Source organism: Ciconia boyciana, chromosome 3, assembly GCF_034638445.1.
Source record: "Ciconia boyciana chromosome 3, ASM3463844v1, whole genome shotgun sequence".
NCBI classification, from domain to species: domain Eukaryota; kingdom Metazoa; phylum Chordata; class Aves; order Ciconiiformes; family Ciconiidae; genus Ciconia; species Ciconia boyciana.
This window is the reverse complement of record NC_132936.1, coordinates 64,832,496-64,852,259: the sequence shown is the minus strand read 5'-3', so window position 1 is coordinate 64,852,259 and position 19,764 is coordinate 64,832,496. Positions and strand designations below refer to the sequence as shown.

General features: G+C 36.5%; 1 protein-coding gene across 8 annotated transcripts in view; it reads left to right on the top strand.

The window, feature by feature from the left end:
- AHI1 (Abelson helper integration site 1) overlaps positions 1–19,764 on the top strand; it is a 100,371-nt gene that overhangs the window by 8,795 nt on the left and 71,812 nt on the right. For 7 of the 8 annotated variants that reach the window (XM_072855911.1, XM_072855910.1, XM_072855909.1 and 4 more), the window contains 9 exons: positions 4,408–5,018; positions 5,590–5,747; positions 6,814–7,027; positions 7,775–7,967; positions 11,871–11,966; positions 13,453–13,635; positions 15,752–15,904; positions 18,117–18,249; positions 19,246–19,369. In XM_072855911.1, the coding sequence (XP_072712012.1) occupies positions 4,408–5,018; positions 5,590–5,747; positions 6,814–7,027; positions 7,775–7,967; positions 11,871–11,966; positions 13,453–13,635; positions 15,752–15,904; positions 18,117–18,249; positions 19,246–19,369 (1,865 nt within the window). The remainder of the gene's footprint in view (positions 1–4,407; positions 5,019–5,589; positions 5,748–6,813; positions 7,028–7,774; positions 7,968–11,870; positions 11,967–13,452; positions 13,636–15,751; positions 15,905–18,116; positions 18,250–19,245; positions 19,370–19,764) is intronic. The other variant, XM_072855916.1, reaches the window with a different exon arrangement.

Sequence of the window (19,764 nt, the reverse complement as noted above, 5' to 3'; positions counted from 1 at the left end):
CAGTCACCATATTTATTTTTTACCAGTTGTGCCTCCTATTACAAGTTGTTAGAATGAGGCAAGCCTCAGACCAGGCAATGCCCAGGCTATTTTGCCCAGCTAGATTAATCTGTCTAAAGTCAGCATGAAAATGATTGAGTTTATTTGGTTCAATCTGAATTTCATGGTAGAAAAGAGGATGTTTAACTCAGAAAATGTCAGTGAAGTTTTCTACCAGGTGAAAAGCAAGATCCCTTTATGGAGGCAAGAATTTTTTCCCTAGACTGTAGTCTGACCAGCTTACAATATTGGGGTGGGCACGCATCGTGAACTAAGGTTTTGTATTCAAGGCAGGACTGCAACAGATGTACCCATTTGAAGCTTCTTACTTCCTACCTCACTGAGTCCGCTCCTTCCCTTTTGTCATAAGGCCCTGGATGACAGGTTGGAGTCTGGAGTTTCATGAGGGTACAGGTAACAGGAGTCTATCTCCAGGCTTGAAAATTCCTGTATTCTTTTGGGTAAGATGGACATTTTACAGGTTTCTTCTGACTAATTCAGTACTTTAGCTTCTGTCTTAGATGTAAAACACAACCCATGGAGCTTTGAGGTTGTAGAATTTTCGCAGGGTCTGTTTCATAGCCCATTTTTTTCCATAAGCTGACAGACACTGAATAATTGTTGAGATTTCCACTGGTTTTTAGCCCTTTGTTTCTTATATTTAAAATAGGAGAACTGCTAATAGTTGACTATCTACTTGACCTGCACATTTTCTCAATGTTTTTTGTTAAAATTTGGTGAAACTTCTCCAAGCCCATCCTATGTGTAAATTAAAGTTCTTCTAGCTTTGAGCATCTACATTTTGTAGTCTTATATGAGCAATGGCAGTAAAATTGGTTCCCTAGTGCATTAAAATTTTCTTAAACATCCCACCCAACTAGCCAGCATCACAAGTACATTCATTACCAATTCAGTTGTAAGTAAATGGTCTTTTACAACCAGTACATATCAGCCCCTCAGTGGGCTGGCAATAGCCATTCTTAATTTTTCAAGGTGTGCCTGTATTGTGGGAAGAAGTTCAGATACCTCTGTAAATCTGGTTATCTGACTTTCTAGATACCCTGGGCAAAATCACTTGATGTGTTTCCAGGTTCCACTCGTGCATATTTGAGAAGCCTTTTTAAAAAGGAGTAAGATTATTAGGCATTGTCCCTGCTGTCAGCTCTGGAACACGAATGGCAAGCGACGTGACTTGGGGTTGGCTCATTGTGGTACGAGCCTTGCGTGTTAGCCCACCTGTGTGCATCTTGGCTGGTGCCCATCTCTCACTCCTGTTAAGCCAGTAGTGCAAGTAGGTCTGTTGTCAGGGAAGAGGACTTCCTCTGCCCTGGTGTTGTAATGTGGCCGTGGAGCTGTTTCGGAAAAAAGCCTTCTCATTTGTTCCATGCTTTAAGCTGAGGAGGTCAGGTTCAGGTCAGCAACCCTCTGGAGTTACTCCAGAGACAGGCCTATCCTCTGAGCTGCTTTTCCAGCCTAACTGCTTTTTCTAACTCAGTTCAAGTGTGTTTATATATAGACAATTGCTCTTAGTTGATCTCTCTCAGTCCTGCATTTCAGACAGAGAATCTATACCAATATCCCTGCCGCTGCCTGAGACCTAATCTGATGTTTTTTATGGACCTCTTGGCTTTTACTTTATTGTTTTGTGACTCCCTCCTGTCTTTCCTCTCTGTTTGTTTACATCATGTAATTACAACATGTGGAAAAAGTGACCAAGTTAATATCATACAGGCTATGTACCTGAGGAATTTGTGTTTGAACTGCTGAAGCAGCTTTGTGCTGTCTGCAGTATCTATTAATGTTCCTGGAATTTGCTGTAGTTTGAGATTGTGTTTTATTTCATTATGAGGATATTCTGTATTTTTTTTGTTACGAGTAAATTTTCTATAATTAAGTGACTGGTACTGCTACTATTCATGACATATTTGTGGACGCATGTTTTTGTTTCTAGGCATAGTAAATAACAAGTTCTAGTAAATATTTCAAGCAAGTTTTTGCAACAGCTAGGTTTCTTTGAGGAAATCATTCTTGAATATCAGAGTTATTTTAGAAACTCTTGAACAGGTCAAAGATGAGGACTTTTTGTTTAGGATTTCTCAAAGAATTCTACCTCTTGGGCTTAATGGATTAATGTTCTAACAAAGGCAAAAATCAGCATGACCTTAGCTATTGGTCACTGTTGGGTCTTAATTGACAGTATGTTTTAACCTTCATTCCTTATACTCTGCAGTTAAAGCTATTTGTAGAAATGCAGATAAGGAAGTGGACAATCTATTAGCATTATTTTGTTTTTTTAGTTTATACAAAGCTTGTTGCTTTAATTTTTTTTTTAATTTCCCTTACTCTAGTCTGTATTTCAAATTATTTATATGAAATCTTCCACATCCTCTTAAATAATTGACTTATGAATGAAGAGGATGTTACTGGTCTATTTAAGCAAGTAAAAGATGAAGGTACAAAGACAGGTTTTCTCATGATTTGATATTGAGATAATTTAAACTGTTTTTAGACATGGGATGCTAAAAATAAAGATACCTACTGAAAAGATATATGAATGGCTTTAGATTTTTCTGATGTATTAGATAAGCATACTTGCATGAAATTCTAGACACTTTCTTTAACTCATACTTTATTAGGACAGTGTTGTTTAATATGTAGCATTAGTAAGTCTAGTTAGTGCATTTTTAAGCTTTGTCTCTAGTTTCAGACATCAGCTTTTATTTCTGTTAAACTCTGTCTTGGTGTATTTTTCTTGTGACACTGCTTTTACTTGACAATTTTCTGTGCAAATAATAACCTTCCTTGATTTTTTTTCTCTTCTGTGTTTTTACTCATTTACTTCAAACTGTCCTTTCTTTTTCTTCCCTTCTCCTTCAATACTTATAATACTTTCCTTGCTCTCCATTTTCTCTCTTCAAATGTCAGATGTGAGTAAAACAAGATAGTCATGAAGGTTTGCAGGCTCACATAATTGAGAGCATACAATATGGAGGCAGATGACTTGCACATTGAGTGTTCTCTTCTTTCTAGTCATGGAATATTATTCTCACAGGTGGACATTTTTAAGTCAGGATCCATCCTCTAAAGCGTGATTACTGTTGCAACTTCATTCTCTGTTTTTTCTTCTTATAAGCTTGTACATTTTGGTGATCACTTATTTACACATATTGTCCTTTTTTTAAAAAATGTTTGAGGCAAACATGATTCTGTAACTGGGACAAGTATCCCAGCTAGAAGGGCAAGATGTGTGTATTTATTGAGGGAGGAAGATGGTCTTGGCAAAGAAAAGATTGTACGCAGATACTTATATTTTGTCTAACTTTTTTTTTTATTTGCTTTCTTGTGTTTTAAAGTCCTTTCTAACATTTCATGTGGAGACTCCAGAGAGTTTTATGTAGGACAACAGAGTAAATGAACCTCAGCGACTTTGTGGAAGTTCCATCAAGGAACAGAGATCCATGTGTTGAGCTCCTTACAGAATTAGGCCTTACTTACTTGCTGTGTTGTTTGGAGTTATCATAGAATACTTGGGTTGGAAGGGACCTTTAGAGGTCATCTAGTCCAACCCTTCTGCAATGAGCAGGGACATCTTCAACTAGATCACATTGCTCAGAGCCCCTTCCAACCTGACCTTGAATGTTTCCAGGGATGGGGCATTATAACTTTTAGTAACCAGGAATAGAAACCAGAAAGAAGGAGGAAAGTTTACTAAAAAAACCCAGAAATTGTCAGGAGGAGTGCACAAACAAATGCATTAGCTGAAATTTATCTTAGCTGATTTTACTAGGCTGGTCTTTAGATCAACTCTTTGTAATTCTACTAAGAATAATGTGGGGGTTTTTTTAACTTTATACTTTTTAAAAAAAAAGTCTTAATGGAAATCTGTTTTTCAATTTTAGCACTTTTTAATATGATTTCATTGTCAAACTTTGGCAAGCAACTTTCAGTATAAGAGACTACAAACAGCTGAGCCCGAAGCCTGTCTCTAACTTGCATTTTAAATGGATGAAAATACTTGATTTCATACTGCATGAAATCTTCAAGTCTTCCATAGTCTAAAGCATTGGCATCTGTTTATGGAGTAGACTGGTTGATTTCTTTTTTTACTGGATATACATAAAAGCCATTTAAAAACATAATGAAACAAAATTGAGGATGAAGTGCCCAAACACAAAATGTTTTTTTTCCAGTGTGAATTTTCTGTTGCCTTTCAATCTGTCACTTGTTAATTTTAAACAAGAAAATAACTAGATCTTTGATTTCATTTTACTTTGTGTACTGTTGCTAAAGAAATAACATGAAGTACTGTGTTTATGATTAGAACATAATTTTTAGTACAAGTATGTTTTATGTTCTTTTCATTTATAGCTTGACACCTTTAAAAGTAATATTGATCTAGCTAAGGAAAGTGTGAATGATGAAGCAATTATAAACAACACATATAATCCTGAAAAAGAGAGTCCACGATTTACAAAAAATAAACTGAGAGAGAAAGCCTCAATTGCAGAGAAAATAAACAATGATATTGTTAGCGGAGAGGAGAACAAGCAACCAAAGTCTAACAAGAAGAAAAAGAAATCACTGTTACAAGAACAATTTAATGAGGAGGAAAATTTCTATGAAGCTAAATTGGAGAGTTTTGAGAAAAAGATTAATGATTTTCCAAAGAAGAAAACAAAAAGTAAATCACAAACAGATGTACCTCATCAAGAAGATGATAGAAAGATTAAAAATTCCGTGACTGAAGCAAAAAATGTAACTGAATTAGAAGAGGAAGAAGAGCTAATTCGAGCCTATCAGCTGCATGTGGCTGAGGATGAGGCAAATGCAATTAAAAAGAAAATAAGAATGAAACTTAAAGAACAGATGTCTGAATTTACCTCCAGTGTTCAAAGCCATGAAGTTGTATTGAACAATGAAGTGGGCAAAAAGAAGAAAAAGAAGAAAGAAATAGCAGTTTTAAGTGAAGCTGAAACAAGGTACCATGATAAACTGTATACCGTGTATCTGTGAATCTTAAGTGAAATGTTTCATTTTGTTTTAAGATAGGCAGAAGCTTTCTGGTAAACTGCACATATTTTCTAAGTGATGAACTGGATTATTCTGTTATGAAAAATATTGCCAAATACTTTTTCAAAATGCTGTCAAGATTAATGTTTAACTCACAGATTCTGTTTAACTTTAAAAAAAAAAATCCTCCATTACTATCTGGTGTTTATTTTCTGTGGAAATCACTCTTAACTAACAAGATAATTTTGTGCATGGATTTTAGTGGTGAGTGATGGCCCTGATCAGCAGAAGAGTATCAGCTTAGCTCTATTCACATGAATAGTTCTGCAATTATCTGGAAATTAGGGGGAAATGAAGGGGGGAGAGCAACGAAAAAGGCAAGACACTAATGTTGGGGGTGTGTGTTGCATTTTCAAGGTACACAGATGATGAGTTGCAGAACTAAAGAGGAAATTTCAAGTGGATTAATAATGGTAATGAGCAATTGTGTCCATATATGCAGTAGAATGCAATTGCTGACAGTAATCCATTACATTGCAGTGCAATGTCCCTTTCTGAGCTACAGCATCATCCAGCAGAATGTGGCAATGAAAATCAGTCATTGGAAAGACTGTTTACATCAGAAGGACAGAAACTGGACGAAAGCATGGAAAAACAGAAACCTAAAGCAAAGAAGGTTAAAAAGAAAACCAGAAAAGGTCTGCCAACAAAATGTTAGAATGGTGTGCTGCTTTATCTAAGTCTTTTTTCTTTCCTTTTTTGTGTTTTTTTGGCACTGCTACAGAAATATTTGTCCATAGTAGTAACACAGAAGTTATTTGAGCTGTTGAAGTTACTTATGTTTCTTTAGTTACTTGATTGTATTTTTGTTCTTCTAATTCTGAGGCTAATTTGTAAGGAAGTTAATTCGATGTATCAATCTAAAATCTTGATAATTCATTTACAGTAAATAGTTTTGAAGTTGCTAAATAGTTAAAAAGTGGGTTTTTTAAAGCATAATATAATATATATACACCACCATTACAGTGTATTACTTAGATGCATATTCTAATTGTCTTTTTATTATTTAATCATTTTTATTTACTTTATGCTATAAATGGTGTATCACCACTGTTTTTAACCTGATGCTCAATTCAAACATAAGGAATACTTTTTTCATGCAATGCATAGTCAAACTGGAGAATTCATTTCCTTAAACGTTGTAGATGCCAAAATAAGAAATTCGTTTAAAAAATGGAGATTACAGAAATTGATGAGTAGGTCTTTTGATATCTGTTAAGTATGGTGGTCTCACTGTAACTTGTAAATGAGGAAGTTCTGAAAACAATGTTTGGTAAATTCAGGGAAAATGCACACGGAGAAAGCATCAGTGTCTGCTTATCTTGGTTTTTTTGTTTTCCTTAAAAAAACACACAAACAAAAAACCTACTATAGGCTGTATTCCAGAGCAGGATATTGAACTGTATGGATTTTAAGTCATTGTGGCACAGAAGAACCTATGTCAGTCAAGAGGAAGGCCTCTGATTTAAAAAAAAAAAAAGTTTGTTGATAGGAATAGATTATATTAACTAGTATATATTCATGTGTATGTTCATATTTAAAATGCTGCAAAGTTGATAATTTTATTTTAACCTATTACATAAAGAACATGTTAAATATTATTACTTTACTATTGATTGCTAAGACAATACAGAGCATTTTTACTCCTTTAAACTGTCACTAGTGGGACATAGTAACCTCTATTTACTTTGTTCCTATTTCTAGAAGAAAACACAGAAGTTGCCGCAGAACATGACGAGGAAATGAAGAATTTGGAAATTTCAGCTCAGTCTAAATTTGGTTTTGATGATGATCTTGTGTTGGGAGTTTATATCCATCGATCTGATAGACTTAAAACTGATCTCCTGGTATCTCGTCCCATGGTTAAAATCCATGTTGTTGATCAGAGAAGTGGCTTATACATCAAGAAGGATCATAGGTGACTTTTAATAAACTGTTTTATTGTCAGTGATTACTATAAATACATAGATTCTTCTCTAGAAAATTAAATATGAAAATGAAAATAATGCTGAATTTTGAGCTTGCGAGGTCATTCATTAGTTTCTACATCTATGATAATGCATATATATAACTACAGTAAATTAGGGTGGTATTTTTTGTTTCTTTTTGGCACTTTTAAATGCTCTGCACTGCTGTATTGCTCTTGAGGTCCCCATATTTACAGCACAGTTCATTCTGTGTTCTTTCCAGAGAGAAAATTTCCTAAATCTCAAAAATACGTAGAAGCCAAGATTAGAATAAGTAAGCAAAACTCTTGTAGCATGAATAGTGTTGCCTTTTCTTTATTATAATAGAACTTTTAAAATCCTGAAATGAACTTTAGTTCTTCATATTTCTAATCGCTTCAGTTACTTGTTTCCACTGTCATCATGCATAATTTTCCTGAAAACTAAATTTTAACAGTGCTTAAGCAGTAGACTCTACCGTGAGCATTATGCATGTTTGGTAACAGTAGCTTGATGGTAGGATTTTGAACTTTAGCCTGTAGCATTTCTATATACAAATTGTCTTAAATTTTGGGTGGGGTTAGGAATCTTTTTTCTAAAATCAAACAAATGGTATCTTGTATATTTCTTTGCTTTCAGTAATTGAAAATACTGTTTTGTTTGAGTTAGTTTTTTTAAGGCTCTATAACAATTGTAACTGTCTGAAAATTTTCAAACAGCAAGAGGAAAGTTTCATCTTATTATGAACAAGAACAAGTAGAGCATGTTCTTCCTATTATGACACAACCATATGACTTCAGACAATCTAAATCAACAGTTCCGGAGTGGGAAGAGCAAGTCATATTTAATGAGCGTTTTGGTTATTTTATTCAAAATACTGAAGAAAGCCCTCGGGTAATCCTGTTTTTTGAGGTAAGGTTAAATATTTTACATCAAATTTCTGCATGTTACGATTTTCTGTTTGTTTCTTCAACAGTATATATTTGACTGAGTCGGGTGTTTTATTTCAGTTCTATTGGGTTAACAGCATATCTTTAAGATACGGAATTAAGTGGAGATACCAAAAAGTGGTATTGGTGATTGCTAATAATAGTAAACATTTTTTTATAGCAAACCCCCCCCTGTTTTGATAGTAGTTTGGAGGACAAAGCTTTCTTATTAAATGAACTGTTAAAATTCTGGGAAAGGCTAGGAGGTTCCTGGAATGTGTGGAAGATAACTTCCTGACACAGCTGGTAAGTGAGCCTGCCAGGGGAGGTGCCTCGCTTGACCTGCTGTTTACAAACAGAGAAGGACTGGTGGGAGATGTGGTGGTTGGAGGCTGTCTTGGGCTTAGCGACCATGTTATGATAGAGTTCTCGATTCATGGCAAAGTAAGGAGGGGGGTGAGCAAAACCACTACCATGGGCTTCCAGAGGGCAGACTTTGACCTGTTCAGGACACTGGTTGAGAGAGTCCCTTGGGAGACAGTCCTGAAGGACAAAGGGGTCCAGGAAGGCTGGGCATTCTTCAAGAAGGAAGTCTTAAAGGTGCAGGAGCAGGCTGTCTCCATGTGCTGTAAGATGAACCGGCGGGGAAGACAACTGGCTTGGCTGAACACAGAGCTTTTGCTGGGACTCGGGGAAAAAAAAAAGAGAGTTTACCGCTTTTGGAAGAAGGGGCAGGCAACTCAGGAAGAGTACAGGGATCTTGTCAAGTCATGCAGAGAGAACATTAGAAAGGCAAAAGCCCAGCTAGAACTCAATCTGGCCACTGTTGTAAGAGATAATAGAAACTGTTTTTAAAAATACATTAACAGCAAAAAGAGAGCCAAGGAGAATCTCCCTCCTTTATTGAATGCGGGGGGGGAACGTTGCCACCAAGCATGAGGAAAAGGCTGAGGTACTTAATGTCTTCTTTGCCTCAGTCTTCAATAGTCAGACCAGTTATCCCCAGGGTAGTCAGCCCCCTGAGCTGGAAGACAGGGACGGAGAACAGAATAAACCCCCCATAACCCAGGAGGAAGCAGTTAACGATGTGCTACACCACCTGGACACTCACAAGTCTATGGGGCCAGATGGGATCCACCTGAGAGTACCAAGGGAGCTGGTGGAGGAGCTTACCAATCCACTTTCCATCATTTATCAGCAGTCCTGGTTAACAGAGAAGGTCCCAGATGACTGGAGGCTTGCCAATGTGATGCCCATCTACAAGAAGGGCCAGAAGGAGGGTCCAGGGAACTACAGGCCTGTCAGCCTGACCTCGGTACCAAGGAAAATTATGGAGCAGTTCATCTTGAGTGTGTTCAACAGCCAGGCCAACCAGGGGATCAGGCCCAGCCAGCATGGGTTCATGAAAGGCAGGTCCTGCTTGACCAACCTAATAATCTCCTTCTACAACCAGGTGACCCACCTAGTGGATGAGGGAAAGGCTGTAGATGTTATCTCCCTGGACTTTAGTAAAGCCTTTGACACTGTCTCCCACAGCATTCTCCTAGAGAAGCTGGTGGCTCATGGCTTAGGCAGGTGTACTCTTTGATGGGTAAAAAACTGGCTGGATGGCCGAGCCTGGAGAGTTGTGGTGAACGGAGTTAAATCCAGTTGCTGGCTGGTCACAAGCTGTGTTCCCCGGGGCTCTGTGTTGGGGCCAGTCTTGTTTAATATCTTTATCAATGATCTGGACGAAGGGATTGAGTGCACCCTCAGTAAGTTTGCAGATGACACCAAGTTGGGCAGGAGTGTTGATCTGCTTGAGGGGAGGAAGGCTCTGCAGAGGGATCTGGACAGGCTGGATCGATGGGCCAAGGCCAATTGTATGAGGTTTAACAAGGCTAGGTGCTGGGTTCTGCACTTGGGTCACAACAACCCCATGCAATGCTACAGGCTTGGGGAAGAGTGGCTGGAAAGCTGCCCAGTGGAAAAGGACCCTGGGGGAACATGAGCTGGCAGCATGCCCAGATGGCCAAGAAAGCCAATGGCATCCTGGCTTGTATCAGGAATAGTGTGGCCAGCAGGATTAGGGAAGTGATTGTCCCCCTGTACTCGGCACTGGTGAGGCCGCACCTCGAATACTGTGTTCAGTTTTGGGCCCCTCACTACCAGAAGGACATTGAGGTGCTGGAGCATGTCCAGAGAAGGCCAATGAAGCTGGTGAAGGGTCTGGAGAACAAGTCTGATGAGGAGCGGCTGAGGGAACTGGGGTTGTTTAGCCTGGAGAAAAGGAGGCTGAGGGGAGACCTTATTACTCTCTACAACTGCCTGAAAGGAGGTTGTAGCGAGGTGGGGGTCGGTCTCTTCTTCCAAGTAACAAGCGATAGGACAAGAGGAAATGGCCTCAAGTTGTGCCAGGGGAGGTTTAGATTGGATGTTAAGAAAAATTTCTTCACTGAAAGGGTGGTCAAGCATTGGAACAGGCTGCCCAGAGAGGTGGTTGAGTCACCATCCCTGGAGGAGTTTGAAAAATGTGTAGATGTGGCACTTCGGGACATGGTTTAGTAGGCATGGAGGTGTTGGGCTGACAGTTGGACTAGATTATCTTAGAGGTCTTTTCCAACCTTAATGATTCTAGGATTCTAAGATCGTTCCAGATCAGGAGGGATGGTGCCATGTATAAAGAATATAACTTTTTCCTTTTTCACATTCTTGAAGTCTGAAAAGAAGCTTAAGTACCAGAAACTCAAAGATGGAGTTTGCCTGCTTGTAGCAGCACCTCTTTTCTCTTGTACCAATGAGCAAACTATTGCATTGTTTTCCATTAACATTTTAGACATCTACTTCTCCTCTCCCATCCTTCACAAAGTAATTATTAATTTGTCCTCCAATTCAATTATATTTAAAGAAAAAATTGTAAGATATATATTCAACATGATTTTGAGCTTAAGTACTTCAGTATTTGTGAAGAGAGATTCTGTAGTATTAACCTGAAAATGGGAACCTAATACAATAAATATTTTTTCATTCCTTGTTTTTTGTATTTTAAATACATTATATATACAATGTCACCATAAGCTTCTTTATGTTCTGTGATACTCATAAATGAACACATTTCTAGAATTAAGAGTCCTTAGTTGCTTAACACAAAAGTAATTACATTTGCATGTAAAGATTCTTCATGGAAACCATGTTAATGTTGGGACCAAAAGTATGACTACACTGAAAGCATGCTGTTTGACTTCAGCATTGTTTATGAAATATCAATTTGAAGAAAGCATGATTCCAAGGTTTTTTTGTATACCAGATAAACCTCCAGGAGTGGCTAAATATGAGAAGATTCTGGTCACTGACCAGAAAAATGAAGAATCTTATGGACATCATTGGAATGTTCAAAGTCAGGTTGGACAGGGCTTTGAGCAACCTGATCTAGTGAAAGATGTCCATGCCCATGCCATTCTATGACTGATTCTATGACATAAATGATAAAGCTATGAAAAGAAAACGAACTTTTTGACTGCTGTTTTCCAGCTAGATTAACATACAGCTGGTTTTGGCTGTCAGATCTGTGTTCTATATGATATATGAACTATATCAGATTTATGAAAATTACACATGAATGTTTTCCTCTTTTATTGAGACAGAAGGGACGCAAGAGTAGTTTTTTAAGAACAGACTTACGTTCTTTTTTAAAGCAGGTCATAAATAGTCATCAGTTAAATGCATAAGGTTCTGTTATTTCTAATTGCTTACTTGTGTGGAAGAAGTACTGTTTTTGTAATTGCTTAAAATTGAAATCTGCTTAATTTAGTGAATCACATCTAGCATATTTTCAACAGTATTTTTTAAATTACTAGGAAGTATATATTAATTAAAAATATATTTATATTCCTACCAATGCTTTCAGATCCTTGATTTTCTAAGCATGGACAAAGTGAGAGCCAACTCTGATGTACAAATTCAGGAATGTGGTTTCCGAAAAATTTGTTGGGCATTTCTAAAGGTATAGTAAATATTTAAATAAAGAAACAAAATTTATAAATCTTTTTATTCAGTTATCTGAAAGACACTAACCATACTAAGTGGGAAAACATTTTTTAATATTTCCAGGCAACAGAGATGGAAAGACAAATCCTTGCTTGCTTGGCTGTTCTCTCCTTTCCTTCTTCCTTCACCCCATAAAATTAACAGTAACAAGTTTGACAGTAAAGAATATGTATTTTTTCAAGAAAGTATAGAATGTGTAAGAATTTTTTTTGTTCATAAAGTACAGAAGGAAGTTTTCTTTGAGGGTTTTCTGTGTGTTCATGAGATTGTCTGTGCAAAGAAAATGACAAATCCACTAATTTCTGTACCTCAGCTATTCTGTATTCTAGTGGCATTTTCAGTTGGCTAGTCTTTGAAAAGGCTCCCTAGCCTTATTATAAAATGCCTGTCGTTTTTAGTTGCAGAGTTTGAACTGCTGCAGCAATGAGATACAGGTAATATAGCCAGCACGTCATGTGCCTTTTTCAGCCTTTTAGGAGAGACTGGAATGTGCCAGTTTGGCCTTTGAGAGCTGACAAGCTTTAATTTGCCTGAGGATTGTTCATTTACACCTACCCTTGTGGATGGTAGATCTTGACAGCCATTGAGCAGTCCACAGCATGAGAAATACAGGAGAAGATAATGGACTGCAAGTTTGGAGGAAGGGAGAGGGACATTCATATCATTCCATACAGAGTCTCTTCTCAGTGCTTCCCAAGATGAATCTACTGGAATTAGAGGTCTGGTATCCCGTGTCTGGGTGTATAGCTGGTGGAAACTGTGCATCCAGGCATTCCGCACAGCCTACTCCTGAACAAAGGGAATGATGAATTTCCAACTTATGAATACAAATAAAACTGTGGCCTGTTCTTCATTCCTACTGCATCTGTCTGCATTATCGTTTCATCTGTATCAGTCAAAGTAGAAATGTCCTGATAAACAGTAGTCAGTGTTAATGGCAGTAGGTACACTTGTTCTTTAGTTCAATAGAGAGAACTCTCTCTTCTGAAGTTGGAAAGGTTACTGCTTTTCTGTATCTTCTGCTCTGAGTCAAAGCCTTACCAATGCCCTTTGCTGCAGCGTTCAAAGGGGGCTGATTTGGAAGAGGCTTTTTGTGGATTGACAGTCCTTTGAGATTTGGGTGATTCCAGCAAGTAGTAATTTAAAAAAAAAAAAAAAAAGTGGTACTGCAGAGGTCTTCCCACGTACAGGATATTACTGTTGTGCATATGAAGCATGTTTCAAAACTAGGCTGCCATCTAAGCTTTACTCTTAGTGATTTCATCCTGGGGCTGTTTAATACATGCTTACTTCATTACCACTTTTAGGGGTAGTATATTTCCCCAATGGGAAGTGGATTTCAGAGTTTACACTGTTGTTCAAGATACTAGAAATAGTCAATGACTTTATTACTTTTATGTTAACGTAACACATTTTTTTCCTCTGTTTGATCGCCCTTCCAGCTTGTAGGTGCAAATGGAATTCGAAACATTGATGGAAAACTCCGTCTGCAATTATATTACCCACCTCCAAGGACCAAGTCACATTCGAATGTTGAGGTTTATGACTGGTGGGCAAAATGTCCTAGAAATCGTTACCCATCAACTTTATATGTAACCGTAAGAGGCATAAAACTGCCAGATCATGTAAGTTAAATATATAATATGTAAATATATTTGCACATATACAGACTTTTCTGTAGGAACTAGTAAGTAGCTAGAGTGTGTGAGTGTGTATGTTTGTATGTATATATATAAAAAGCTGTACTTACATGCAGCATATAAAATAGCTAGTATATAACTAGCTATAATAAGAACTTTGCATCTTAAGATACGTGTTCCAAACTTAGCCCTTCGTAGCTGTCTTTGAAAAATAGGCGTACTTTCCCATCTGCAACTTTGCTTATTTTGCCATTGACAGTCAGAAAGCTTTCAGGGTACTTTCTTGAAGATTGATATTCCTTCTCATTAGGAGAAATGCCATTTTAAGTCACTGGACTCATGCAGGTGTGTAAATTCTGTAAGTGAGAGAAGATGTAAGTCGCTTAACTCCGATTGCCTGCACCCTCAAGCTATAATGAGTCGTAGTTTTTTTCTCAAATGAAAACTCCTTTAAAGACAAGCTTACATTGGTATGTGCTGACATGTGCATTCAAGATAAATACAGCATTTATTGTTCTACAATGCAAATACAATATTGTTCTATTACATAATTTTCCATATGTATTTACAGTTGTCATAAGTCTTTCTTCTGCTCACTGTGATACAATCAAGGGTGATCTGTGGAAGCCTGGTGAGATGTTGTCTAAAACCAAGCTAATCAGTGGGATTAGTTCATATGTTTTGGGGACATTTTTCTGATCTGTATACTGGAATGAGATCTGCAGATCTCTTGCTCAGTCAGCTGCTGAGGTTGTTAGGAATTCTGTGCACTTTGCTTGAGCAGCTGTGCTTCATCTTTCTGGAAGTGTTCTGAGCCTGTCTTCTCCCTGGCCTGCGTGTTTTCCTGGTACGTTTAGGGTGCTGTCACTGGTTTACAGCTGTCCCTACTTTACAGTTCTCTGTGAAGCTCAAGTGATGTGATGAATTTGCATAGGCTTTCTGAGCTATGCTTGACTTGGGTCCATTGGCTACTGATATTATTTCATTCTTGTTCTGATAAATGCCAGATTTGCCAAGGCTGGGATTGAGCTCCAGATAAGAGCCATGGCATGATACAATTTTCTGTGCATATATTTCTGCTTCTATTCAAGATCTGTTACAGATCCTGCCTAGTCTCCTGCTTCTCCAGAAGGGCCCAGATCTCCCATACCTCCTGCATGGGCTGGTAGATATGAAAATAGATGTCTCAGATAAAACAGGCCACCTTGAATGGAAGTAGACATCCATGTGTGGACAACTGATTTAAGCCCCTAAATTGGTTTCTACTTGCATAGTAGGTGTCCAACCTCCCTTTTTAGTCACAAGAACCTAGACAGTTACTCACCCTGAAGTGGATACTTAGTAACTGTCAGCCTAGAAGGAAACAGCAATTTTGGCTGGTATTCAGATGTGTTTCTGAAGAGACTTGTCTTAGTGAACCTGATCAGAACTGCAGCTGCTGCTTAATGGCCTCTCTGCTCCTCAGTCATGGGGCTGCTAGGCCGCTTCACAGTATTAAGTATAAAGCTTGGTGTAACTTGTAGGTAGGGTTCAGTAAGTGTACTTACAGAAGTTTGGAAAGTATATATGCTTACCTACAATTAAAATCACGAATGTGGTCAGTCCTCCTTTTTTCTTTGCAACACTTGAACATAGTTTGTTCAATACACAATGCTGGTAATATCTTTTGGTATCATGAATGGATTTTGTTGCTGAAGCAGTATTTTGATTTGAAGGTGGCAGGTTAGTGTCACTGGGACTATTTACATGCTGAAATACTTTTTTTTTTTTTTTTTTATACCACACCTTCACCAGGTAGTAGCGTATTACTAATTTTCACTGACCTGGATAGTTAATAAAAATAGAAGAGTGTTGATTATTGGAAAAATCTTTGATACCATCTGATTGCCACAACTCTGGAAGCTCAGATTACTTTCTGACTTGCTGGTTACTTTAAATGAAATTTTTGCTATGCACTTTTCAAGTATTAAGCTTTTTCCAGTCTCTATATTTCAGATGTAAAAATGCATTGCATTTGAAAAGTACCTTTTAATCTTTTCAGATATTATACTGTTAATTTTAAAAATGTTTTTTCCTGATACTTAGTTTTGTTTGCCTTAAGGTTGCTCCTTCTTTCCGCTCTATGATAGCTGTTCAGCAGGAACAAAGTAGTGCAACACTGTGTGAGCTCCAGAGAGACAGATCTAAAAAATCATGTGAACCTTTTCCAGAGGAGAAAAAGGAGCCATTTAAATGGACAAGATTGCCTGGACAGGTGAAGTGTTTTTATTTGCTTTTTAAAGAAAAATAATTTAAAGATCTACTATCTTTTTATAACTTCATTTTTATGATATAAATATTATGAAGCAAGTCATTCATTAAAGCAAATTAAAAAAAAAATACTAAACAAAATACAAAACATAAGGAATTCTCAGAAATAGTAGAGGATGCTTAGCTCCTTACCAAATATGGTTGATTTAACCATTTTTTTTCCCAGAACAGTCAGGTATTTTTATCTCCAGAATTCTCTAGGAATTTGAAAGAGTAGGGCTATTCAAGTAGTGGAAGTAAGACAGGAAACCAGTTCTCCATTTCAGCTTGATTGGAAATGTATTTTCTTGGGGTTTTTTTTTTTTTTATTTCCTCAGTTAAAGTTATTTTTACAGTATAACAGAATTATGAAGGAACTTTCATCGAAGAACCTTATTAAGGTTCTTGCTGACTTCGTCCTAACTCCTAGGTCACTGTAGCTAATGGAAATTAGCAATTGTAAAAAGGGAATATTTTTGCAACTATATATAGAATGTACATGCAATGATTTCATATTTTTCTGTAGAATGGCATTAGCATGAGGTCATGGTTCTATAAAAATTTTGAATAATAAAAGATATGTTAACAAAGAATGTTGATTTCTATTTTGATTCCATACTGTAGTCCTTATAAAGATCCTTTCAAAAAGAACACTTAAATATACACAGACTTAATTTTATTTCCCAGTAAAGTTTGCTAATAATAGTAAAGAATATACAAGCCTGTTTTTACACGGGAAATTTTCTTGCGAAAAATAGCAAGATACCTAATTTGTGTATTTGTGTTAATGTTCGTTACTTTTCAGAAAGTTGTCATTCTGAAAGTAAGTGTGTAATCAAAACCAAGAGAAATGTGATCCTACGAATATTTGCCTGCCATCATACAAATAAAATTTGGCAGCTAATTTATTCTTAGACTAGTCCATGTCCATACTGAACATCATCATAGTAGCAACAATGATGTATTTTGTGCTGTGCTGTCTTGTGAAAAAGCTTCAGTAAGGTTAGCATGATGTAGCATGTCTGTTTGCCAAAGAATATTAAAGCGGATGTGCTTGTTTAAAAATGAATAATTGCTCAAAATTATTATTTCCTTTTTATACATTTAAATTATTGTTTTACCTTTAAAGCTAAATTATCTTTTTAAAGAACCTCAATATATTTGTATCTGTCTCCATTGATATAGATAGATGGATGATGTTATTTTTGCAAAATGTTCTATAGAATTATGAATTAGATATGAAATTAATTTATATGTGAATTGTAGCTACATTACCTGTAAATAAAAGAAGTTTGTTCTGAGCTGAATTATTGATTCAACATTGTAATGTTTTATTCTAGAGAGAGGTTAAAAAGCATAAGAAGGCTTAATTGCATATATAGTTTCTAACAAGATGTGTTTACCTTTATTCTGAAGTGAACAGTGTATATTCAGTTATTTCATAGGTAGATCTATTTGTATACTTTTAAATGCATATGAATCTGTCCATACTCATTTTTCATTCATAAAGGTAAATAAGGTTCAGGTTAAATAATCACATAACTACTCTGTATATTTTAATTACCCTTAAAGTTTGAATTTAGTTCTGGAGAAAAAGCCCTTGGGTGAAAAAGAGGAAATATTTTGCAAGAGAGGAAGGGGGACTATAATACCTGTGCAATTTTTTTGAAATGTTTCATCTCCAGTTATGTCTAAAAAAATTAGGAATTGAAATACAGATGAGGACTGCTAAAGGTGATTTGGTAGACCAAAGGTTTGAGTGCCTGTAGTTAGTGTTCTGAGTTCACACTGCTATCATTAGGTTACTAAAAGTTGTGCTTAGACTCCTTAAACAAGCTTGACTTACAGTCTAACTGTACAGCTTATATTATTGACGATAGTCATCATTAAGCACTTCTTAATCGTAAGGAAATTATTTCAATTTTAAATTTTCTTAGGTTTTTAAAACTTGCTAGTTGTCTGTAATAATGGGGCAGAAATGAATATATGAACTAGATGTGGCCTAAGTTATGCAGCAGAACTGTCTCTGTTTATAAGGTTGAATTTTTCTTTTAAATTCCCTTAAGACGTTAGTAGCTTTTTAAAACTTATACATGACAGGATCTAAGAATATGTTTTAGGCATTGGGTAGTTAATATTCATACCTGTGTAATCCCAATTCTTACCTGAAAAGCTAGGTTTGCCGCATACCGAACAAGCATCTGTTTTCACTGCGAGGTGGAGATATGGGCTGTTTCTGTATTCGTTTCTCTCATGATGGAAAAACACTGGCAGCAGCATGTGCAGGAAGGAATGGCTATCCCATTGTCTGTAAGTTTAAAATATGTTTTGATTTTTTTTTTCTTATGACTCTTGTAGTTTGAAATTAAAGGGCAAAAGATGTATTTTTAAATTGTGGGGGTTTTAGAGGTTTTGTTTTATAATTGTGATTTGTAAATTGTTCTATGTATTCACGAGCATTGAGGAAAATGCTCTTTCTGTGTTAATAGGGCTGGAACTGGCTTTTCGTATATGGTAATGTATATACAGTTTAACGGTATGAAATCACACTATTTGTGTGCAGAGGTCTAATGGAAATACTAAATCAGTTTGCATAAGGAACATATTTTCTGATGATAATGTTTTAAGTGAAATAGCTTTTCCAGCCCCCACCACATACTTTATGTGTAAGTTTTTCTCCTAACCTGTCATGAAAGTTAGATACCTGGAATACTGTCATCTCCAGACTACTGGAGGCTGCTGTCTTCCATGGTCCAGTTCAGTTGAAACTACAAATATTCCTTATTACTCAAACTTGGGGCTGCTTCTTCACAGTAGCCTGAACTGCATGATTCTTAAGCCCTGCATAATAATTTTGAGATTGAGAGAGAGCAGTATTTTAAGTGTACACAGAATAAATGTTTAAATGCAAGGAACAGTAAGTCTAGATTCCTTTATTGCACAGCCCCAGAAAATGATCTCTATGTTAATCTATTTCAAAGATTGGTCAGGTAACTGTCAAAGTTAAAAAGAAAAAGAATTATAATCCTAATCTGGTTCTAATAATTTAAAACAGGTAGGCTGTTTCTTAAAGGTTAAGACATTTGTGACACCTGTGAACCACTAGATGGAAGTATATGCTTGCTGTCCATGCATATCTAGCAACTATTTGATCTTGTTCTCTGAAAATGAGAAGATAAAGAAAATGAGTTGACTTATGCTAGCAGAAACTCATCCCAAGATTAGACTAAATTTTGCAGTAATAATTGCATATAATTGATTGTAAATACTTTAAAAAAATTTGTTTTTCTCTTCAAACTTCACTAGTGTATGAAATTCCTTCTGGACAGTTCCTGAGAGAATTTTATGGTCACCTTAACATAGTGTATGATCTTTGTTGGTCAAAAGACAATCAGTACCTTCTTACTGCATCCTCTGATGGCACTGTCAGGTCAGTATGATGAAGCTGTTCTGGCAGATAGCATCAGAAGCACAAAAGAAAGTGGTCCGGTTTAATTTCTTACTAAAAACTGTGCTATAATGTTATAATTAGAGATTTGATTGCAGTATGACTTACTGTATAATATTATAAAAATTATGATGGAGTTAATAGCTTGCGCCATATTTACTGTATTAGTTTCTAATGTATATGTATTTGAGACCAAAGCTTTTCCAAAGACTGTAGTGTCTAAACCTACAGCACAGCAAAAAAACCAAAAGACTTTATATTTCCAGAAGTCACTGAGACAGTTGGAATATTCTATCCTTGGAGAAATTGCCGTATTATGAATTCAGTATTAAGTTTGCAAATTTGAACATGAGGCAGGAAATTTAAAATTTAAGATT